This window comes from Pectinophora gossypiella, chromosome 10, assembly GCF_024362695.1.
Source record: "Pectinophora gossypiella chromosome 10, ilPecGoss1.1, whole genome shotgun sequence".
Lineage (NCBI taxonomy): Eukaryota > Metazoa > Arthropoda > Insecta > Lepidoptera > Gelechiidae > Pectinophora > Pectinophora gossypiella.
In genome coordinates this window covers 15,161,773-15,185,010 of record NC_065413.1, presented here as the reverse complement: position 1 = coordinate 15,185,010, position 23,238 = coordinate 15,161,773, and the positions used below count along the sequence as shown (strand labels likewise).

Sequence of the window (23,238 nt, the reverse complement as noted above, 5' to 3'; positions counted from 1 at the left end):
ACTTCTATCCTAGAAAGAATAAAGAAAGAAAAACATTTATTTCCATATTGGATGCCACGTTAACAAACTTAAATTTACTTAAAAAACAAAAATAATTTAAAATATATCAATACCTAAAATACACATATGGTCGACCAAAATAAAAAAAAGTATCTCCTTCAGCGTAATGTCGTAACACGTGCTTAAAACGGGCCGCGACTGGTGTTATGGGAGACATAATATCCTGAGCGCTGTAGATACCAAACTCAATTACGTACAGTCCAGGGATGTTAGGGAGAACCGTGACCGAAACTATCGGATATCCGTTATATAAAAATCATCCGAACCGAATCCGGTTATTATTATCCGTATCCGGTATAATAATCATTCTTATTTCATATCCATAACATTCCTGGTAGTCATGAGTAATAACGTGTAGGTACCCACTTTAGAACCCTGTCGCACTATCATATTTGACATTTTCATTAAATGACTCACGATTTAATTTATCAAAAAAGTTAGTGTGACATGGTATCAAAGTGTATACATATTAGTACTCGTGACCGTACCTACTTACAATAATGAAAACATGCTATCTATATCCTGTTCTGTTACTCCGAACAGTAATTTGTCAGAGCGAGATGTCGCGACACAGTCGACAAGGCGGCGGAACGCTTGAACGCGCGGCAGCCAGCACCTGTGCTATAGTAACATTATACATCAATGTACTGAGCAAACCCGGGTTATACCATCTCATTCCAGCAAATGACGATTCTGAATGGCAGAAAAAGATAGTGGCAAAGCAAAATGCGATGCGACGCGGCCATATGTAGTTTCAACTACAAACAATTCGAAGATCATCTTTATTATCGCTTTTGCGGTTCTATGTATAATTTCTGCACAAAACGGAGAGGATTTAAATAAAAAATAGTTTGAACTAGTCAGATTGTTTATTATGTAATTTACGGTCAATACATTGTTCAGACTGAGTGGCGTCCTACATAAAACGAAACGACATACACAGCGATTACCGTGAAATAGCATTATATGTAAAACCTATGTCCCTTATAATTATCTGTAATAACATACAAAATATGTATATGAAAGTGTATAGTTATGTAATATTTATAACAAATCTATAATTACTGTTATATGGAGGCATGCAGAGGTAGATTGGTATGGGTAGAGCCCGGCTAGAAAATACAAGATTTATTCATTACATAGGTAACATTCAGGCGAAACTTTACTAGAATAGGACTCCGTAGTAAAGTCAACACACCTTCAACATCCAAGTTTAAAATGTAAGATAATAATTATAAAATACAAATCATATTAAAAGCATTCATGAATTCAATTATAATACAAAACATTTAAAACATCCAATTAATACAAATAATATACAGGGTGTTAGTGACATCGTAACGAATACTGAGGGGGATGATTCAGACCATGATTCTGAGTTAATATCAAGTGGAATTTGCCGTCGCAAAATTAATGTTTTTTTTTTTGTTCTTATTAAAGTATTTTCAATTCTATACTTACTCCACTTGATATTGCATACTTTTGCGACGGAAAATTCCACTTGATAACTAATCAGAATACTGGTCTGATCACCCTTAAAAGTTTTCGTAACGATTTCACTAACATCCTGTTGTGTTAAAACATTCTATACTAGTAAAGCTGCGTTTAGTTTTATAGGAAGACCCATTTATTGTCTTTTTCATACAACCACAAGTCAATTTTTATTTATTCAAACTGGCAACATTATTTTACGTGCCTTCATTAAGTTCGTGGTCTCCATTATTTATGCCCGAGGCTTTTTGGCGGGAAACAGGAACGGGACAGTTGCTTTCTTCATTGAATAATCTAAATAATTAATACGAAGTGGTGTTTTGTGGTTAATGATCGCATTAAGTTAGTCGGAAGACATTCGCGAGTATTATTATATCGGAGTATTCAATAAACAAAGTGTATCTGCCTATTTTCGCTTCATAACTCGAAAGTTTATGCGAACTTTTGAGTTAATTCGTTTGGGGTTCGGAGTAGGAGTCTACTCCGAGGGTGGGGGCTTAGGTTTCATCATCATCATCATTCAGCACCTTTCATCATTTCATTAATCATCAAGAAAAAAAAATACGTAAGACATGGCTGTATGGGCATAGTTCCCTTTGCCTTACCCTTCGGGGAAAACCAAAACAAAAAAAAATATTATGCCTGAATATTTTTATCACTGTCAATGTTGTTGTGTCACGGGTTCAAATCCCGGCTCAGGCTGTAATACTACTGAATTCGACTCTTCTTCTATCGTGTGGGTTGTGAGGTGAATTGCCAACCTCATCAACCCTGGTGGCAGGGTTACTATTGAGCCGCCACAGGTCCATGACATGACTCGATAAAACATAACATACACACATAATGGCCCCGATTCCTGCAGACACCGCCTAATTTTATTTAAAGTTATATCTGTCATTTTCATATCCGTCGAAAAGGAAAGGGACGGATGATTCACAGCTCTTAATTTTAGGAAGAATGAGTGAATGAATGTATAACCCGGGCGAATCAAAAGGTACGTCGCTGGTACGCAATCCGTTTGACGTGCTGTCTACTTAACTGTGTCGGGTTATTGACGGATGTAAAATTTTTAGACGGTTGGTTTAGATTTGTGCTTAAAATTGACGTGTGTTCCATAAATTTTATGCTTGTCGATTACCCGTCCCTTTCCTTTTCGGCGGATAAGAAAATGACAGATATAACTTAAAATAAAATTAGATGGTATTTACAGGAATTAGCACCAATACACAACACAAACTGACATAATTCGACTTAAACCACGATTTTTTTTATGACTTTTCAATAATATCAACTCAGAATCATTGTCTGAATCATCCCTCAAAGTTTTCGTTACGGCGTCACTTATGAGCATGAATTCAAGTTTGGATCATGGATGATTGATATCACGTTTGTGGCCGGTTATCCAAGTTAAACATTAAATTTTGGCAACGCGACAGCTCAAACATTTTAAAAATTGACTTGCAACTGTAATACACCAGACCTTAAAATCTATTTCATGTATAAAATTGACATTATCGTAAACTATTGAGGTAGTGATATCAATACATTATAGCCGGGCTCCACCTTTATATTATATGTACTAATTCTTACAGTAAACAAACAAGTAGTGACCGTATGGACAGAATCCTCTACTAACTTCACATAATATTTATGTAGACATGTTAGTAACAAGCAAATTCCAATGTATACAGTCAAAGCCCCCTCCGGTTGATTGAGGGGCGGCCTGTACCCAGCAGGGGGACGTATATAGGCTGGTTATGTTATGTATACAGACTAAAAGTCTAGTAGAATAAGTATTTATTGTCAAAAATATAATGAACACTTTTAATCGTACGTAGCAAAGTCTTAAAAACCTGTAAGTTAATTAAAAAGGGCATTTCCAACATTTTCAAGGTACATCATAACGAAAACTTTAAGGGTGATTCAGACCAAGACTCTAGAGTTGATATCAAGTGTAATTTCCCGTCGCAAAAGTATAGAATTGAAAATAATTTAAAATCACATTAATTTTGTGACGGAAAATTCCACTTGATATTAACTCAGAATCATGGTCTGAATCATCCCCCTCAGTATTCATTACAATGTCACTAACACCCACGAAACAAAGACAAATTTAAAACTATCGAAAAACATTTTCTTTTTTCTATTTAACTTATTTATGAATTTTAATCAAGCAAAACGTAATAAAAAGTCCGACTTTTTATCACGTTTTTCTATGACGTCACAGGGTGTTTTTTCATACAAATTCCATAGAAATTTCGAGTCTAGACTTTTAGTAAAAAGTAACTGATTTGACTAGTTGTAAACTAGCCTATTCCATACAGGAATACTATTTGACATATTTTATGGAAATTCTTTTACTAATTTGCGTTTGAAATCGAGGATTCTGACTCAACGATCACGAGCAGTAAAATTAGGAGATCGAGCCAAATATATCGGTTCCAAAATGAAAACAAGCCTGATTGATATACTATAAACTGTTACTATTTATCTAGATTTGAGGATAAAAATACCTTATTTTATAACTTCTTAAAATCTCTGTTAAAGCAGTATTATTTGTACTGTATTATAATATAATAGGAATACGTAATGTCAGCTTGTTTTCATTTCGAACCAAACTTGCCCATCTCCTTTGCCAGAACAGCGATTCTATATACAATTGAAGCTTGCCGCACAAAAATACGATCCCTTAAAGTATACATTTACCTTTAAACCACCTTCAATACTAATTTCTGCACGCTTAGGCCGCATCATACATTTTTCCGAAAAGATTTCGATTTTGGTCTTGTTATTTGTATAATTTCATAAATCTTGTCGAAAAAATATTACAATCCCTTTGAAATTTTGTTCTGTTTAACTTCAATTTAGACCCGATAGTCCCCGCATTCGGTGGCAAAGACAAATACTATATACAGCTATTTCCAAATACCAAATACGACAATATTTCGAAAGTAAATGCTTATAGACTATTATGCAAGTTTTAGAAGCGCTAAAAGAATAGCACCCGCAGTCTAAGATCTTAACTCCAGCCTTCCTCCATTCCGTCGTCAGTTGAAGCGGCCTTAAGGTCTTTCTCCAACTCAGCTCATAATCGACATTCTTAGACGGCCTCAACCTTAACACGTTGACAGTCCAGTGATCCATATATGGGCCATGACGGACTAGCTCCATACGTCCGTGATCCATACATGCGTCACTAAGAAACGACCAGGTTAATACACTCGGGTGTTATCCACTTGGGTAAATCTATGGTTTGTGTTACTGTATACACTTATTATTGACGTTTTTAACAGGACGTATAAAATTGAAGTACCTAATATGCGGGACTTAGAAGGAAGTCAAAACATTTTGTATGGTCACTGTCAAGGTGTTAATTCAAGTTTACTCCAGTAAGGCATGACGTGTTATTTCCGTACTATTATGTTGGCAGTATAATACTGCCAACCCTCCCCCCTCCGGTTGATTGAGGGGAGGCCTGAGCCCAGCAGTGGGACGTATATAGGCAGTTTAATATGTTCGACTTCAGTGAGTAAATTCCTCAAGTCGAGAACGTACATGTCTACCTAGAACTCCAATTTAAGGCCGAATCGAGTGGAGGAAGATTAGAGTAACATGTTAGAAATACGTGTGTATGTTTCGATAAGAAAATTTAGCTTAACTGTAAGGTCGACCGGGTTTAGCCATTACGTTACAACTATTATAATATTGAAGTGATACTTCGTAGTTGCTAATAGTGTCTGCTAGAGTGTCTGAGGTAGATAGCAGAGGTACACGTTTTGCAAACAGCTACAAAGAAAATTGTGTACACGAGTGTATTCTTAATACCACGAGTTTCTTTGTACTCTTAAAGCCTATCAACTCCCCTAGAGCATGGCCTTCGCCCTGGTGTTTTGTTCAAAATACACCAGAGACAAAGATATACCGCATATAAAAGCCAAAAGTTCCATTTAGGGATGTTTACAAGCATAAGCAACCTTAGCAACTAGGACATTTAGTTTCTTATTTAACAAACAATTCTATGATATCCCAATAAGATATTTTATCCAACTTCATATATATTTCTCAAGTTCATAGAACAAAATTTGTTCATTTACAATAGACAAAAATATGTTTCTCGTTGGGACACTTACATAATAAAATTTCAATACACTTACTTTGACAACATTTGATAATATTATAATAAAATAGGACCGAACCCGGCCCAGCGGTCTTATAATTTAGAGACAGATTTAGTTGGGAACTATTTTGTACACGCGACGGGTATTGGGGTAGTATTATGCAACAGGCACGCAGGGAACCACTCCTAAGGCATAGAATTACGAATAATACTACGTATAGAACGTCAACTCCGCCCCCCGCCAGCGGCTGAGCTAGTTTTACTTCACCCCCTCGAACATAGTTTAGACTTGAATCGTGAAGGCAGCGCGCGGACCGTTGTTTTTTTGTTTTATCAGTTATCAGTTTTCGGCCAGCTCTTAACAGGTTTAGACTATTTGTGACCTCTTTGATATAATTAAAACACATAATAACGGGTTCTTACCGCGTTTAAATGGGAATATGAGACTCCCGATATATCTACCTCTTTGATATAAATGAGAATTGCAAAGTGAAGTCGCTAGACTTATGGCCACCCGAAGAACTTTCCAAGTGATATCATTTTCGCATAGACAAAACGACAACCTATTCAAATGATTTAAGAAATACATACGTATGACGTCATCAATAAACGTGGGCAAACGTCAAACTACTCTTGAGGTAATTCTTAATTTAAATACGTAAATCCATGCCATGTACTTAGTTAAGAGTATTTTTGTAATTATTTCTTTTTTATTTTGGTGCAATAAAGTGTATTACACAGGTTGGCCGCTGCAAGGATAATCTCTGCAGGTGGGGATACCTGGTTGATGGTTGCGATGTTTGCGAGTGTGGAGTATCACCACAAACTATGGCTCACCTTTTGTGCTGTCCTAAGTGCCCTAACACCTGCACTATTGAAGACCTGTACGAAGCCACTGACAATGCCGTAAGCGTGGCCAATTATTGGTCAGCAAAAATTTAGCTTCGATCGCCATCGACTCGCAAAGAAGAAGAAGTGTATTTGTATTGTATTGTAAATCCATAAAAAAAATAAGATGGATTTGATTTTAATCATCATTATTATACTGGCTTCTATTTCTAGATTAGCATTTTATAACTTATTTTCTTTCATGTCTATTTATTAGCCTATTTTGCAGAAATATTATGTTCACTAGATTTTTGAAAATTCCAAGTTTTTTGCGTAAACCATGTTGCAAGTTCTAAGTATCACATATCTTTATAAAACCCGTTTCCCAAGTCCATCCATCAAAGCTCACTTCCGCTGCGTGCCTGGTCTACAACCATCGTATTTGCCGGATGCTGAATCGCTTACAATCGAGCTATAATAACACTTCCGTCAAAATAGAACCACAATACCCTGTGTTCGTTCTAACCTAACACCTAAAGCTAGGGACAAGAAGGTCGCGGAGGGCGCACTCCAAATATTTTCTTTTTTATAAAATTATTTCTTAAAACGTTACTTCTCCAAAAAAGAGTAGAAATTAAATAAGGTTTTCTTGTCTTATTCCAAATTCAAAAACGCGCCAATTTGATTTTAAAATTCAATTCTGGAATTTTCTCAACGGACCGGACCTTAGCTGCGTGAGACTATGTCTGACATCTTGCCCCGCGTGCCCTGACGCAAGAGGAGCTGATGAATGCCACCGAAAACGCTGTCCGGGTGGCAAAATACTAAGCCGTAAAAATCTGAATGCCATCGAAACGACAAGAAGAAGAATTCTCGAATCAAGAAAATCCAGTTTTCTACTCTTCATTGGAATTTATAAAACGACCTCCCAAATTGGCGGACACTAAAAAAACAATAAAATTGATCCCTAAGAAAAATACTGTTTAGATACTAGAAATATATACGCCCATTTTAATGTGCTTCTGATAATTTTAACATATCGCGTAGCTCATACAATTCATAAGTTTACAAAATATCGTCAATTGCTCCCTTCGCGACGAAAAATTACATCAACAATGGTATAATTTGCAATGAATCATGAATACAGATTGAATAAGTACTATTATATTGATTAATGAAAGCCTCTACAGAGGTACAACACCAACATGTATGACTGCAAACAAGCTAGCTTGCACTGTACACCGTTCCGACACTGCGCACGAGCCCTTACCACAGACACGGAAAATATATGAAAGCCCGTAGTGCTAGTCAAATACGTAGGTCATCTAACTTGGCCTATTTCACAAGATTGCCGCTAATTTTGCAGTTTAGGACAGCATCTACCCTCGTGCGCGTACGTGCCGGAAGGAGAAACCAATATGCATGGTTTAGTGGCGACACGGCGCGGCCTCGTCGGCTCGGCGTCCGCCCGTCTCCACACTATCGACATCTGATCGAAAGTATTCACATCTGCCTGTTACCTTTGAAGGTGCATGAGGCGCCAATCTAGCAATTTCAATTATTTTTGCCCGTTTTGTGTCAAAGCCCAAGTTTTTACATAGCTACATTTTTATTTTTATTTTTTTCTGTAATTCGCACATCTGACTTTTTCCGTATAAATCCCTGACTTTTTTAAGTCAAATTCAAGTTCAAAGAACTTATAATACCTAACAGTCTTTGGATACGTTTATCACTAAGACTCCTCTCCTCGACTTGTAAATAATTCGCTCCAAAATATATTTCGGAGCTTCTTTTTTTTTCTCTTTTTAAATTTCATCAACATTTTAAGTCGCAGTTAGACTCTGCTTCGATTAAGTAAACATTGTCACTTTATTCGTATCATTGTATTAGGCGCATATGGACACTCTGCCGCACTGAAAATGGGAACATCCGTGTCTAATTTAAACATTTTATAATTTGTATAAACTCCATATGCGCGATTTTGATCGCATCCTTATTCTGTTCGCGAGGTGACGGCGGCCGCTGCGTGCCCGCACGCGGCCGCGGTACGCACAATACAATATGTCGCCCGAAGTATACCAGAATCGGGATGCGTCTAGCCTGGTCGTGTGGGTTCGAATCGGTATATTACCGTGAATAACATTTGTACTCGTACGTTACACTCTCTATCCTTACCCTAAATATACATAAAAATATCACAGCACGATCGATTCACTTACACTAGTGCCGCGGCGCTATGCCCCGCAGCATATAACACAATATAAAAGGAATCGAAGTAAAAATGCATGAGCCGCCTACTGTGGCATTGATCTTCACATTTCTCAAACCGTCGCTTGCAGGGCCCGCCTGAAGTATACGTAATACAACCCTGTATCTGGAATGATGAGACATTCACACATCTGGGGTCTTGCAACAAATGTTATTATCGCAATGGTCTCCCGAAAGAACGATTGTCAATTTAATATGTGGTATTCTGCACACCATATTCGATGTTTCGATGAAAATGACAATTGTTACAATGCCATAGTAGGATGGAAAGCCAAAGGAACTATTCCGTGGAGATTGAGACACAATTGAGATCTGACAGATTGATAATCTAGCAGTCTTGATCCCCTGGCCACCACACGTCCTGACAGATTTATGCGCAGCCAATCATCTTGACAATAACTCGTCTGCCTTTCACTTCATACTCGTGAGACAGCAGCAACCCCTTACATCCAACTCGGAGCCCTGCAAACGTCTTACAACGGCGGCCGGAAAAGCAAATTCAAATGCAATTACTAAGTGCAAAAACAATACCCAAATATTTACAAAGCTGTAGCTCGCGTCTTAGCCTAAAACTTTGGATAATTAAAACGAAATTATAAGACGAAAGTTGCGAGCGAGAACAGGTCGGGATCGATTTGAATCCAGGACCTGAAGGTCCGAAGTGACCCTTGTGGAATGCTCGAAGGATCTTGATCCGTACCCGATAGTAGTGCTGCCGAACGATGGCCGATAGAATAGTATCAATAATATTCGATACTCCGTTTTAAATGAAAACGATCGATTGTAAAACTATCGATAACTTGGCAACTCTACTCGAAACTGGATACAAGACCGAGCAACAGCGACAACTCACTCTCACCTCTAATAAACCATACACAACTGTAAAATGGCACAACACTACTCTATCGCTAAACATCGTCTACCCGACGACGTCACATCCAGATAATCCACAAACTTAAACAACTAAAATGAGGTAGTATTATTATGAATAATGAATTAAAATCGTTATCTATCTAATGTTTGGTGGGATATAAGTATGTTATAAAGTATAGTATATATATAAAGAGTTACATTAAAATAGTACCTATGGATTATGAGGTATATACTTCTGCTGAGGTAGGTGCTGGACATCCGGCCGAGGCCGGCGATAACATTACGTACGTACAAAATACTATTTACTATACTCACTAAATCGGGTGACTTAGGCTAAAGCACGTACCATATAGAGAAGGAAACTCATATCATTTGTATGACCAAAATTTCGTCATGTTTCTATGAAGCCAAACGCCAGATCAATCGAGTAGAATGAGATGGCGTAATGGGTGGTAAATAGGCGCAGGTCTAGATGAAAACGAGTGTCGATATTTAGTTAATATTTCCATTACTTTCTGTCAGATTTCAGATGGCTGTAACTATTATATTTTTCATCGAATTTATAATAAATAATAAAAATGAATTTGGAGGAAAATATTTCTGCTCTATATGGTAATGTGCTTAAAGCTTACGTCACTTCAGAAAATATCCGTGTCGATGATGGAGAAGTGGTCGTCGAGGTCTGTGTAGTACCCGCTGTAGCCTCCATATACCTTAGTGATGCGGGGCTCCCAGGCGGGGACGGAGTCTTGTACCAGCGCGGGCGGGGGCGCCGTGAGCAGCGCGGGGTTGATGTGCGGCAGCTGGTCGGGCTCCGTCACGCGCGTGAAGTCCGGCCCGTACTCGCACGGGATGGCTGGTGCTACGGACAGGGCCACCACCTCGCCTGAGCCGAGGATTTCTGTAACACCAAGAAGATTCCCTTCTTAAGTTTTTGACCGAAAACTGAACTCAAAATCAGAATCATTAGATAAGACTTGTTGAAGGTCAATTTTTTTTTTTAATCTACGTCATTTTCCAAGGTGTTATTGCTGAGGAGAAGAAATGACAAGGTACTGTAACAGCAACATATCTTTTAAATCAATGTTGGTATACATTCTATACTTGGCTAAACAGTGCCATTTCTTCTCTTACTAACACATGTATGCTTGTTTGTATTAAGGTCTGCTTGGATCTGACAGAGGCGTTTGATATTGTAATCTAATAGTAGTACTTTAGTTATTTGAGAGCTTTTCAATCCACAAGATCCTACATAATTGATTTGATAGGTATATAATAAAAAGACAATCTCTAAACAACAGTGCATACTTGCTGATAAGAATAGAAATTGAAATAAATATGGTTGTGTTTGGTGTTCCACAAGGTAGTATACTTGGACACCCACTATTCAATTTATACAATTTCGCATAGAAAGAGAACCCTAATCCATGACCTTACAAATCACAACGATATGAAGATAAGAAATAAAGAAGTTTCTTACCAGAGACGAATTCATTAGCGTCATCCGGCAGTATAGGGGTGAGGTCGTCTATACTGTCACTGTCGGCACTCATAGACTTCACGTCGACTTCGTACTCGTAGCGCTGAGCCTCGATCGCCACCAGCTTCGCGTCTACGCTCTCCAGCTCCACCATACCTTCATCCACACAAAAATCATACGTTTTCTTATCTTGACCATTTTCATCCAACTCAAAACTGTCAATTTGACGTTCCTTTTTCAACACAACTTCGTAGTTATTCTGAATATTAGTTTCGTCTGTCTTTTTCTTTATTTTCGGATCGATATTGTGCATTCGACGCACGTGTTTCTGCCAGTTCGGTAGCGAAGCGAACGTTTTCGGACACGCGACGCATTGGTACGGTCTCGCCCCTGTGTGGATGTTCAGATGTTGGCGCAACTGATACGGTCTGAGGAATCCCTTGCCACAGAATTTGCATTCGTAGTTTTTGATGTTGGAATGGACTTTGACGTGTTCGCTGAGGCGGTTTTTGGCGTTAAAGATTTTCCCGCAGACCTTGCACATGTGGAAGACCGTTTCGAAGTGTTGGGGGATGTGTTTCATGAGGAGGTACTTCTCGCCGTACTGTCGCGCGCAGACGGGGCACGAGAACAGCTTCTTCTTGTGCACGTCGATGTGCTTGTCGGCGGAGGCGAGGGTGGGGAACTGCAGCCCGCACTGGCGGCACCACGTGTCCAGAGCGGTCTCGTGATGCTTGCGGTGGAGGATCAGATCTTTCGGTGTTTCGAATCTGTTGGAAAGGCATTTGTTTAGTTGGTTCATTCGTTTTTCGTACAGTTGAATTTTGCTACCCAAATATTTTTTTTGTTACTTTCGTAGGCTTAACAGGAGTCAGTACATTTTTAATTGTTTTTTTTTTAGCTTGTTGTAAAATGCATATGGGGCGCAGCAAGCAGATCAACAGTACAACAAAATGTACTAACACATGAGGACAGCCGGGCTCGGGGCAGGCCAGCGCGCGCACGTGGTGCTGGGCGCGCTCGTGGTCGCGCAGGCGCCGCGCCGTCTGGAACACGCGGCTGCAGCGCGCGCACGGGAACCGCGCCTCCGCCTGCCCCGCGCCGCCGCCGCCGCTGTGGGCCTCCGCGTGGATCACCAGCAGGGACAACCGGGGGAACGTCTTGTCGCATGACTCGCATCTGCAAGGAAAAGTTTACTCGTAGAGGCAGAGCAACAAGAGAAAGTCTCGAAAATAAGTCGAGAGAAAGTCGTGATTTTTAACAGTTTTAGTTTTTATTAGTTTATACCTGTTACCAGTCCTAATTTTTTATGCCAAAGCACTTTGTTTTGTTTCTTTTGCCAATTCCATAAGCAAACTCTTGCATGGGTAAACATCCAATTGCTACCCATGGAATTGGATACCAGCACAAGATCCCATAGCCCATATCTTCATAAGGCCCAGATTTCTAGACACAATAATTAAACAATAGGGTTTGGATTGTATAAGGACATTTGGTCTTAGAAGATCATATACTTAATACATAAATTGTTAATGTTCATTCGAGAGATAGATGAATCAATGTAAAAAATGCACAGCTATAAAGTCTATATTTCATCATGGTATTATAATATAATCTCAATATCAAAGATTGTTGATTGATATTTGTAAAAGTCACTAGTATATCACAACTACTCGATTGAGAATAAATCAATCACGAACAACATACAAATTTCATACAAATATGACACCAACAGTTTAATGGATTCTTCTTTAGTCATCATAAGGTTATTTAATTAAAGCAAAACAAATATATCTATCTATATAATAATCTATCCACTTAACGAAACTGCTTATAGTCTAGAGGACTGATTGTAGTTTAAACCAAGAAAAAAAAAAAAAAACAAATATATCGCCAGCACAAACATATCTCAAGTAAATAAAAAAGAAATAAAAGTATTTTTTATTAAAATAAATCACAATGCCGCACAGCAAGATATGAAAATGAACAGATACTTACACAAATCTGTTTTTGCTGAAGTGATAGTAACAGTGGTTGCCAAACATGGAATACTTTTCATACTGCTTTGGACAGATGTTACAAGAGTACAGAACCTCCTGTCCCGGATGTTCCTCGGCAAAGTGTGTATCAATTTCAATTCGGTTTTTGAACAGATTGTTGCAATAGCAGCACAATATCCCACCAACTATGGTAATCGAACTGTCTTCGGGATTTTCATTCAATTCGGAATTTCTACTATCTTCATCAGTCAAATCGGTATTACCAAAGTGTTTCGTTAGATGGTTAGCAGCATTTTCTTTAGTGATGTTTTCATTGCAGATTGGGCATGAGTAGCTGAACATGCAGTGCTTGTCAATGTGGTCTTCACACGAGACAATACCGTCAATTTCTTCGGTGCAAGTTTGGCACTGATACGGAGGCTTGTTCACATCATTCTTGTGGAGAATTTGATGAAGGGAAAGTTCCATCTTTGATAGAAATCTGAAAAGAAAAACACATTGAATAGATTACATTAAAAATCAAAATGTGGCCAGTTGAACTCACAACAGTGAAGTCACCAGAAGCAAATGTATTCCTCAAAATACTGTGTAAGAAATGGTTTTAAATATAAGAACACAACAAGCTAACTTTTAATTTTTTAAAACAGGTGATGGCATTTTTTTCAAGATGTTTTAAAACTTATGTTACTTACTGTTTATCACAAGATGGTGAATTACATTTGAATGTGTGCATGGCTTCAATGTGTTCCTTGAGAGCTGGTAATTTAGATAATGTTTTGTTACAGTATTGGCATCTGAAAACATAATTTAGGTAATACAATATTCATACAGATAAAGAATGTAAGCATGCATAAATAAAGATCTTAGAAATGTTGGTTAGAGAGAGATCTGATTCTGATCCGGTAATACTCACTTGAATCTATCCTTAATGACATGATTAGTGTAGCAGTGTCCACGGAAGCTGGGGTAACTGTTGCTGGTGACATGGCACGCCACGCAAGTGTATACGATCTCCTTGCTGCCTGTCTCATGCATCAAGTAGTGGCTGTCATACTCTTTTTTATTACCAAAAGTCAAAGTGCAGATGTGACAGTAGATGCCCCCAACTAAATCGATCGTGGTGAGCTTGCGGCCCGGGACGCCGGCGCTCGAGCCCGCGTCCGCAACAGGTGAAGCCATTGTGGCAGGTCTATGTATGGTCCATCTATTACAATGTCTATTTCATGTCAAATGGTTTCTAGGGGCGCCGCTATTGCTAACATCGTGAGTTTTGTGCCGCTACATGTTTATGATTGAGATTTTGTCTGAAACAAAATGTTTTCTTTCTCTTAGTTCTAGCCATGACCTTGATAGGAATTGTCTACTCTAAATAAGTTAAGTACTCATTAAATATTACATAAATGCACAGAGAAATACTATTTCTTTAATTTCTCTTGTTATCGGAACATTCAAGAAAGAAAAGCGTCCCTTTGACATCGATAAAATCCTAAGCTTTTACGGTCATAACCAAACGCCTTAAAAACGTAAAATTACTCACATAATCAAATGAAAACTTATAGATGTGCATCGGAAATAATTTCTGGATTACTTTCTACATCACAAAAGCTGAAATAAAACCTTATGTGTTATAAAAATGTAACGCCGGACAAAAAACAACGCCAAGAAAACGTGTGAATTTTGAGTTTGACAACTGCGGAAAAAAATCAAAAATCAATAAAAAAATTCGGATACACGGCGTACAGCACAGTCAAGATAAAGTCGATCGGGTCGCCCAGCAGGGCGACCCACTTGGACCCCTGTTATTCAGCCTTGCAATCAATGACATCGTGACTTCTTTGGGGGCGCCACTTAATGTGTGGTATCTTGATGATGGCACAATTGGTGGCGATCCTGAAATTGTTGCCAACGATTTGAGGTCGCTGATTCCCAGGTTGAAAGACATTGGGCTTGTTGTTAATAGCGCCAAATGTGAACTGTACCCATGCGGACATACGGCTAGAGATTCCATCCCAGATTTCTTAAACATTCTGCCGGACATGAAAATTTTAGACCAACAGTCATTTTCACTGTTGGGTTCGCCAATATTCCAGGATGCGATACCGGCTTCTTTACAAAACAAGCGGAAGATTCTTGCTCAAGCGCGTCAGCATCTGCGCCATTTACCAGCCCACGTTTCTCTCACACTCTTCCGAAGCTGTTTATCTATGCCCAAACTGGTGTATTTAATGAGAACCTCTCCAACGTGGCTTTTTCCAGAAGAGGTTACTCAGATAGACAATGACATTAAGGACACGCTGGAGACCATCCTCAATGTACACCTTGACGAGGCACAATGGTTGCAAGCGTCACTGCCTGTTCGACATGGGGGACTGGGTGTTAGGCGTGTACGGGATACAGGTGTTTCGGCTTTCTTGGCTTCTTCTCATGGGGTTGTCGAATTAGTTACTAAATTACTTAACGTGCAGGGTGACAGTTTCGACATTCCATATGTAGGGGAAGCTTTGGACGCCTGGTCTCTTGTGAGCCCGGCCACTGATCGCCCGGAGAACCCGAGTATGCAGCGATGGTGGGATGAGCAGCTTTGCGAAATCCGAGTTGCTGAGCTACTAGAAGTAGCCTCTGGAGTGGACATCGCTCGCCTTAAGGCGGCATCTTGCCGGGAGTCAGGTGCATGGCTTCTTGCTCTCCCCTCGCCTCATTTAGGTACTGCCCTCGATGATGGATCACTTAGGGTCGCTGTGGCACTCAGACTCGGATGCAGCGTTTGTGAACCGCACAACTGCATCTGTGGAGCACCGGTAGATGCCAGAGGCTATCACGGTTTGAGCTGTGGCAAGTCAGCGGGTCGTTTTCCTCGACACCACATGCTCAATGATATTATCCGCCGCGCCTTGGTGTCGGCCGGCATACCGAGCTCACTCGAGCCCCCTGGTTTGTGTCGCTCTGACGGCAAGCGACCAGATGGGCTAACTCTTACACCTTGGGAGAAGGGTCGCTGTTTAGTGTGGGACGCCACATGCGTCAGCACTTACGCGGCCTCTCACTTGCCCCGAACAACCCGGATGGCTGGTTCTGCTGCCGAATGGGCCGCTTTACAAAAACGGGCTAAGTATAAGGCTCTTGAAGGGCCATATATTTTCATTCCCTTCGCGGTGGAGGTGAGTGGGGTATGGTGCGCTGAAGCCAGGAGCTTTGTGCGCGAGTTGGGGCGGCGCCTCAGAAATAGTGGAGCGGATCCCCGCTCAGAATCGTATCTGGTGCAACGCATATCGCTGGCTGTTCAACGCGGAAACGCAGCCAGCATTATGGGTACATTTGCACCAGGTACGATTCGAGGCGGGCTTCTTAATTAATATAGTTTAGTTTAAGTGTACATAATTTATTTTATTTTCTGTTTATTTGTTTTAGTTTTATTTTAATTTTATTTGTTTTGTTTCATATTTTTCTAATATTTTTGTTATATAACTGTTTTGTTTATGGTGTAAATAAAAGTTTAATTGCTTAGAGTCGATCGATTATATTAGCAAGTAGTAGCCAAATACTAGGTTATGATCAAAGACCTTGTATAGAATAGACGGATAATATTTTAGAATGACGATCAAACTATCACAGCTCTCTTTCTTCCCTATGGCAACAATCTCTGTGGAAAAAAGAAACAAACATAGACAAACACCGCTGTCTAGAACGTCAGTGTTTACCGTTTTGAGATGTTGTGGTAGTCAGCTGGATACCAAACCTGCCGTTAGTTTTTTGGTGTTTTGGGACATTATTTTAACTTTTTATATAAACAATCTGTGAAATAGTTATTCATTATGAACCATGGCTTGCGTAGCTATTGGTTGTGAGAGTAGAATGGGTGTTATAATGGACAACGATCAAACAATGTCTCACCATGGGTAAGTTATCGACCACATAATACATGTTTGTGTGCAAGAAATACATTACCTGGTCTGGTTTTTGTAAAGTTTATTGAGCCCTAAACACGATGCAGACGCATATTTTCAGCAAAGCCGTCACATTTGTACAAATAATTGATTTCACATTTTACGTTAATCAGCTTTGACAGATCATGTACCCAAAGTATTATAAGTAGTGTTGTCCTTTGATATCGATAACATAATATTATGTTTGAATGTAACATCTACATGTTGCGTTATTCTATTCACGTTTAATTTATTTTTCGACCTGTTTCCGATTTGGATGAAGATTACATAAAGATATTGTATTTTCCAGATTTCCTAAATATCCTAATTTACGAAACAAGAAATTAAGAAACAATTAGATTCAGACCATGAAACGAGATAATTCTCTCTTCTGAAGGACGCCTTCTCCTTATTTAAGCCTGTGCTAATTACATTTCGATGTATCTTGCTTTCTATCGAGCAGGATACCAAACAAAAATATTACATAGAGATGCAGTACCAACAATATTCACTCACATATCTCACATAAGGTGAGTTTAAGTTTAGTTATAAGTTTATAGATAAATTTGCAGCTATTTCGTTTTTGTATCCTACATTAGCATGGAAAAAATATTTCAATACAATACAAATATTCTCTATTGCACAAAATAATTAGTATGAATAACTATTTTGGTAATTACCTGTGATTATACCTTCTATAAATAATTAGTATGAATAACTATTTTTGTAATTACCTGTGATTATTCCTTCTATGTGCAATGTGTAAACATGCAATGCTTGTGTATTTGTGTGCTCCACGTTAATATGTGCCATTCTTGCAGGTAAAGTTATAACGACCAGAGCCGACACTATACACTTCTAAAGAAAGTGAACAAGAGGAAATATTTTTTTTTATCACCAAAAGTCGGAATTGTTCAGTGCTTCGTAGTCATTGTATTCTAACTATATTGAATAAAAATCTTATAAAGAAGTATTTGCTTTTATTCTTTAATCGCATTGAGATAATCCCCGAAATATACTAGAAGGTCGTCTACTTCTTGTATCGAGAGCCGATTCGATTTCCGGTCAAGTCAATGAAAAACGTGTATTTAATTTTTATAAAAGGGTAGGTATGTGATTTATAGCAACCAAAGGGTGGCCGCAATGTCGTATTAAAATGATACTATAGTATATGTGGACTAGATGGACCGTCCTCGACCTCCTCGGCCATAACACCTTGCGAAATGACATAGATTCAAAAATGATAAATTGACCTTTAACAAGTTTGTCCATGATAATTTTTTTTTTTTTTTTTTTTTTTTTTATTTAAACTTATACAAACTTATAAACTAAAAACAATAGATCACATCAATAAACCCCAAAAGGGTTTGTCCTGATGAACATTCCGCTTTAAAATTACTACAATTAACTTAAACTATTGATACCCACTACGCGCCACAATAGGTTCCGAGTGCGATCATCGGGCTGGCTGCAAACCTGTTTCGCACTAGCTGCTCACACCACATACAGGATGGTTTGCGCCATAATGTTTTTCGGCCCATTGGAATACAACGTCTTTAATGATTTGCGTTGCATTTCCTGGTGTTATTTTTCCGCGTGTTTGAATGGGTATCTGGTTAATTAAATCGGGTATGATATAATTAGATGTTCTTTTACCGTAAAAGTTTTGATATTTTGGTTTTAATAAAATTTGGTTTGTTACTTGCCGTGTTATTTTATCGTGTGTAGTATAATTATATAATTCAGTTCTAAAATATTGTTCTTTTAAAATTTCGAGTTTAAATTTAAAATGCACCGGTAGGACTTTACAGAAACTAAACAGATCAAATTCATTTTTACAATTATTTTTTATATTAAAAGGTACAATCATTTTTAATAATCTTAACTGCAATTTGTATATATTATTAAGATGTGATTTAAAAGTCCTGCCATAACTACTTAACCCGTAAGATATAATCGATTCAGCTAGTGCTATGTACATTGTTCTTCTGATCTTATACGGGATCCTATTTCCAATAATATAGAATTTGGCCAAAATAGCGCGCAGTTTCTGGCAGACTAATTACGTTGAATAAGTGGTTCTGAATCTGTCACCGCAACGTACGGTTCTTCTTAGGTATCTTTCTATCAGGGTACAAATAGGTATCGTTTTAACTAATTTACATGTGGTTCTACCCACCCAGGTATGGATACTAGGTCGTTATTTCTGTATTTAATTAATCATTTTTGTAATGTATATTTTTTTAGATCTTGGACTAACATGAAATATTTAGCCAATAATAATGTCGATAAAGACATGGAACGGCACTAGTGGTTCTGATACAAAAACATATACTATAGGTACGTTTCTATAACAAACCCGCTACACGAGTACAAAAGACGTTACGACGATAGTATATTTATCTCTTTTTAACTTATGACGGCTCACATGAGTGCGAAAGACAAAACCTATGTTTTTCTTTCGTCTTAAATATGCTCCGTCTATTCTATACAAGGTCTTTGGTTATGATTTTGGTGTGTACCTAGCTTTACGTCTACTTTACGTTCAAAAATCTAAAGATCAGATATATTTTTTTTTTGTCTTATTTGACAGGCTTTTTGGCGGGAAACGGGAACGGGACAGTTGCTTTCTTCATTGAATAATCTAAATAATTAATACGAAGTGGTGTTTTGTGGTTAATGATCGCATTAAGTTAGTCGGAAGACATTCGCGAGTGTTATTATATTGGAGTATTCAATAAACAAAGTGTATCTGCCTATTTTCGCTTCGTGTCAGGAAGCCGCTTCATAACTCAAAAGTTTATGCGGACTTTTGAGTTAATTCGTTTGGGGTTCGGAGTAGGAGTCTACTCCGAGGGTGGGGGCTTAGGTTTCATCATCATCACCTTTCATCATTTCATTAATCATCAAGAAAAAAAATACGTCAGACATGGCTGTATGGGCATAGTTCCCTTTGCCTTACCCTTCGGGGAAAACAAAAACTTATTTGACAGTTGTGATTTTGTTGTCAAATTCTATTTTCTAAACGAACTAATATTTTTTTTGTTTAGGCGTTTGGCGATTTGCTATGCCGATACGATTTTAGATTTTATATATTTTCATCTCATAAAATATTTCACGTACTTACTATACTTCAAGATCAGTGTGATATTTGTAAGCAGCAGATTTTCTATTTTGTTTCTTTGGATGCAAATTTTGCAAAGAACAACTACGGACCTCCTAAGAAAACTTAAGCATCGAATTGTTTGTCGGGGAGACTCCACAAAGGGCTTTTCAATTAACAGGTATGTAGATGAAAATATAGTTTGGAAATTTTGTTTATATATTCCGAAAATGTTTGTAAAACCTATACATTTCCGTACATTTTTTCTGAACACAAAAATATTTAACAATAACGATTAGCGGTACGTTCCCGCGACAAGATAAAAACCTCACTAAAATTGATAAAAATGTTAAAAACACGCCTTTTTCGTGTACACCGCAGCTTCAGTCTGTTTTGTAATCAAACAACATGTTTTGGCGGGTCGCCAAGAATGTTCTTAAAATAGTTGCCGCCAACCTGCGTTACCAGTTGAACGAATACTTACGCTACGGCGTTAGTCCGTGGAAATATCCTTTTTTCCTTCATAATGGACCGACATCACCCCCTGCATGCGAGTTTCCACGGCTCCATGAGGAGCAGGGACTCCTCATCGACAGCCGGTAGTGATCCGAGAGAAAAAATCAAAGACTGCCTTCGAAAATTCATAGCGTTTATGTTTACACAAGTGGGTGTTGGTGCTCTCGTCGTCTGCTATGCAATACTCGGTGCAGCAAGCTTCATGCACATAGAAAGGGATAGTCCTGACCAGCAACTGGAAGATGTGAGACGTTGGAGACAGAACTGTGTGGAAAAAATGTGGCAAATAGCTGAAACTATTAACACTCTTGACGAACCACTGTTCAAGAAGAACGTAAATGATATTCTTGTTGGTTACCAAAGCAACATCACTTCAGCAATTCATACTGGGTATAATGGAAGATCTGCTGAAGACATCTGGTCTTTTCCTGCTGCATTAATGTACTCTTTATCTGTCTTCACAATGATTGGTTATGGCAATGTTGTACCTAAAACGGTATGGGGTAAAATCGTGACCATTGCTTACGCTTGTTTCGGAATACCAATTTACATTCTATACTTCTGCAACATGGGGAAAGTTTTAGCGAAAACTTTTAAATGGTTATACATTACTGCACATGAATGTAGTAGAAGAGAGGACCCATTGTTTGAAGATGGTGAAATACAGCCAAAACGAAAGATCACCGTACCATCAACTGCATGTTTGTGGGTGATTTCCTTCTACATCCTCACAGGAACAATAATGTTTGGAGCTTGGGAGAAATGGAACTATTTAGACTCTACATACTTCTGTGTTATCAGTTTATGTAAGATTGGATTCGGGGATTTTGTACCTGGAGCGAACATAGCTGATTCGGCAGGTGGTTCGCATTTAAAGCTTGTTATAAACTTTATCTACGTATTACTGGGTATGGGGTTGGTTGCAATGTGTTATAACCTCATGTGTGAAGACGTACGTGTGAAGGTCAGAGAACTAAGAGAAGACCTGAAGAACTGCTTGGATGACATCACTCTGAAAATTACAGTGTGTATGAATGATACGAAGTATTATCATAAACAAAACAGGCATAAATAATAATAGAATAGATAATAAGTAGAACAATATTATGGATAGTTAGGTAAAACATAGATTTAAAATCATGTCTCCAAAAAAGGTTGGAGACAACTGTAGATTATTTTATGTATGGATTATGTGTAAATAAAGGAAATCATGCATGTTGTTATTGTTAATACAAGAAGCAAAAACCAGTATATATTTTTAGACATAATAATTAATCCCTTTTTAAGGGCGTAGGGCTCGAATAACAGATTTCCACTCCTCGCGATCTACCATACCATTACCACAAAATAAAGAATAATATATTATAATTAAAACTTCGCTTCTGTAAAAAACCGGACCTGTCAAATCTTCAGGTTAAGTAAGCGGACCCTGTGATAAACAGGAAAATGTTAGGGAGATGATGATATTATTATTAAAGCGGTAACCCTCCGCACCAATTCGTATCGGGCGTCGACTTCACCCCCTCTGCATCTTACTTTAGTCTCAAATAGCTGTATATGTCACACCCCCGACACTTCATACAAAACACCTCGGTTTACACAGACACTACACACTGACGTCATCGTACACGCGCACCTGTGTGTGTGACGTCTGACGCCATACGATTTAAATCTAAACTGTGTTTGTCACGGGGTGAGGTAAACCTAGCTCAGACGTTGGTGGGGAGCGGAGAGTTGCTTTTCTATATGTAGTATTATTCCTTATTCTATGCTTACGTGTTAAGCGGCACATTGTAAGAATGAGATTTTTGTATAGTGTTCACGGTATGCCATTACTGTAATTTTTAATAAGTAAAAATACATGTCTCTTATGCTTTTTAAAATAAATGCATTTACTATACATAATTTGGTATTTTATTGATTACTTTTATCCTTTTTTTTTGATGATATCTAAACTATATAAATAATATAGTAACACTTTAATGAAGGCAGGCCTCTAATGAGGGGGGCCTGTCCTGCACGCCACTAAAAACCAAGTCATAATAACTGCTTATGGTCAGTTGACCAGTCAAATGTTTCGGCACAAAAATGGAATAAAAAAAAACTTTGATCCTTTTATTTTTTTTATATAGTTTATATTGAGTTTGTTTTATTGTTTAGTTTATCTTCAGGTTTGGTAAGAGGACCCTGTGAAAAACGGGTATATAAAATAGTTTATATTGACAACATAAATTGCCAAACTTCTTAGTGTCGAGAAGCTCCCCACCATCAGACTGCTCGGTAGTTAACTGCCAGCAGTCGAATTAATATGTTGGACGAACGACCTTAACAAATTCAAATTACATTCATAAACTCACGCCCGTAATCCCTAATGGGGTGGGCAGAGCCACAAGTAATCAAAGACAACGTCAAAAAAAGCCACTATTACCCACCCTCCCTCCACCCTCCCCATGTTCGCTTATCACCATAAGGTTCATCATATCCATCTTTGGACTTCGTATCAACAGTGGCTGCAAATTCAAATTCAAAAATATCTTTATTCAGTAGGTAGCATAGTTACACTTTGAATCGTCAATTTT

The 23,238-nt window shown here is 38.3% G+C and overlaps 3 protein-coding genes across 4 annotated transcripts in view; 2 read left to right on the top strand and 1 right to left on the bottom strand.

Annotated features, from left to right (window-relative positions):
• Window positions 1-910: 910 nt before the first annotated feature.
• On the bottom strand, window positions 911-14,797 carry LOC126369939 (zinc finger protein 569-like). The gene is made up of 7 exons (XM_050014541.1): window positions 14,655-14,797; window positions 14,031-14,421; window positions 13,810-13,911; window positions 13,116-13,598; window positions 12,081-12,296; window positions 11,118-11,887; window positions 911-10,538 (listed from the first exon to the last, which is right to left on the bottom strand). The coding sequence occupies exons 2-7, from the start codon at window positions 14,294-14,296 to the stop codon at window positions 10,276-10,278; spliced, it is 2,100 nt and encodes a 699-aa protein (XP_049870498.1). The 5' UTR covers window positions 14,297-14,421; window positions 14,655-14,797; the 3' UTR covers window positions 911-10,275.
• Window positions 14,798-20,062: 5,265 nt separating this feature from the next.
• Window positions 20,063-23,238, top strand: part of LOC126369979 (mitochondrial protein C2orf69 homolog) — a 42,572-nt gene continuing 39,396 nt past the window's right edge. For both annotated transcript variants that reach the window (XM_050014591.1, XM_050014590.1), the window contains exon 1: window positions 20,063-20,324. In XM_050014591.1, coding sequence (XP_049870548.1) covers window positions 20,227-20,324 — 98 coding nt within the window. In that variant the 5' untranslated portion in view covers window positions 20,063-20,226. The remainder of the gene's footprint in view (window positions 20,325-23,238) is intronic.
• On the top strand, window positions 20,392-22,512 carry LOC126369984 (TWiK family of potassium channels protein 7). Its single transcript, XM_050014598.1, has one exon. It carries the CDS (start codon window positions 20,670-20,672, stop codon window positions 21,732-21,734), a length of 1,065 nt encoding a protein of 354 aa, XP_049870555.1. The 5' UTR covers window positions 20,392-20,669; the 3' UTR covers window positions 21,735-22,512.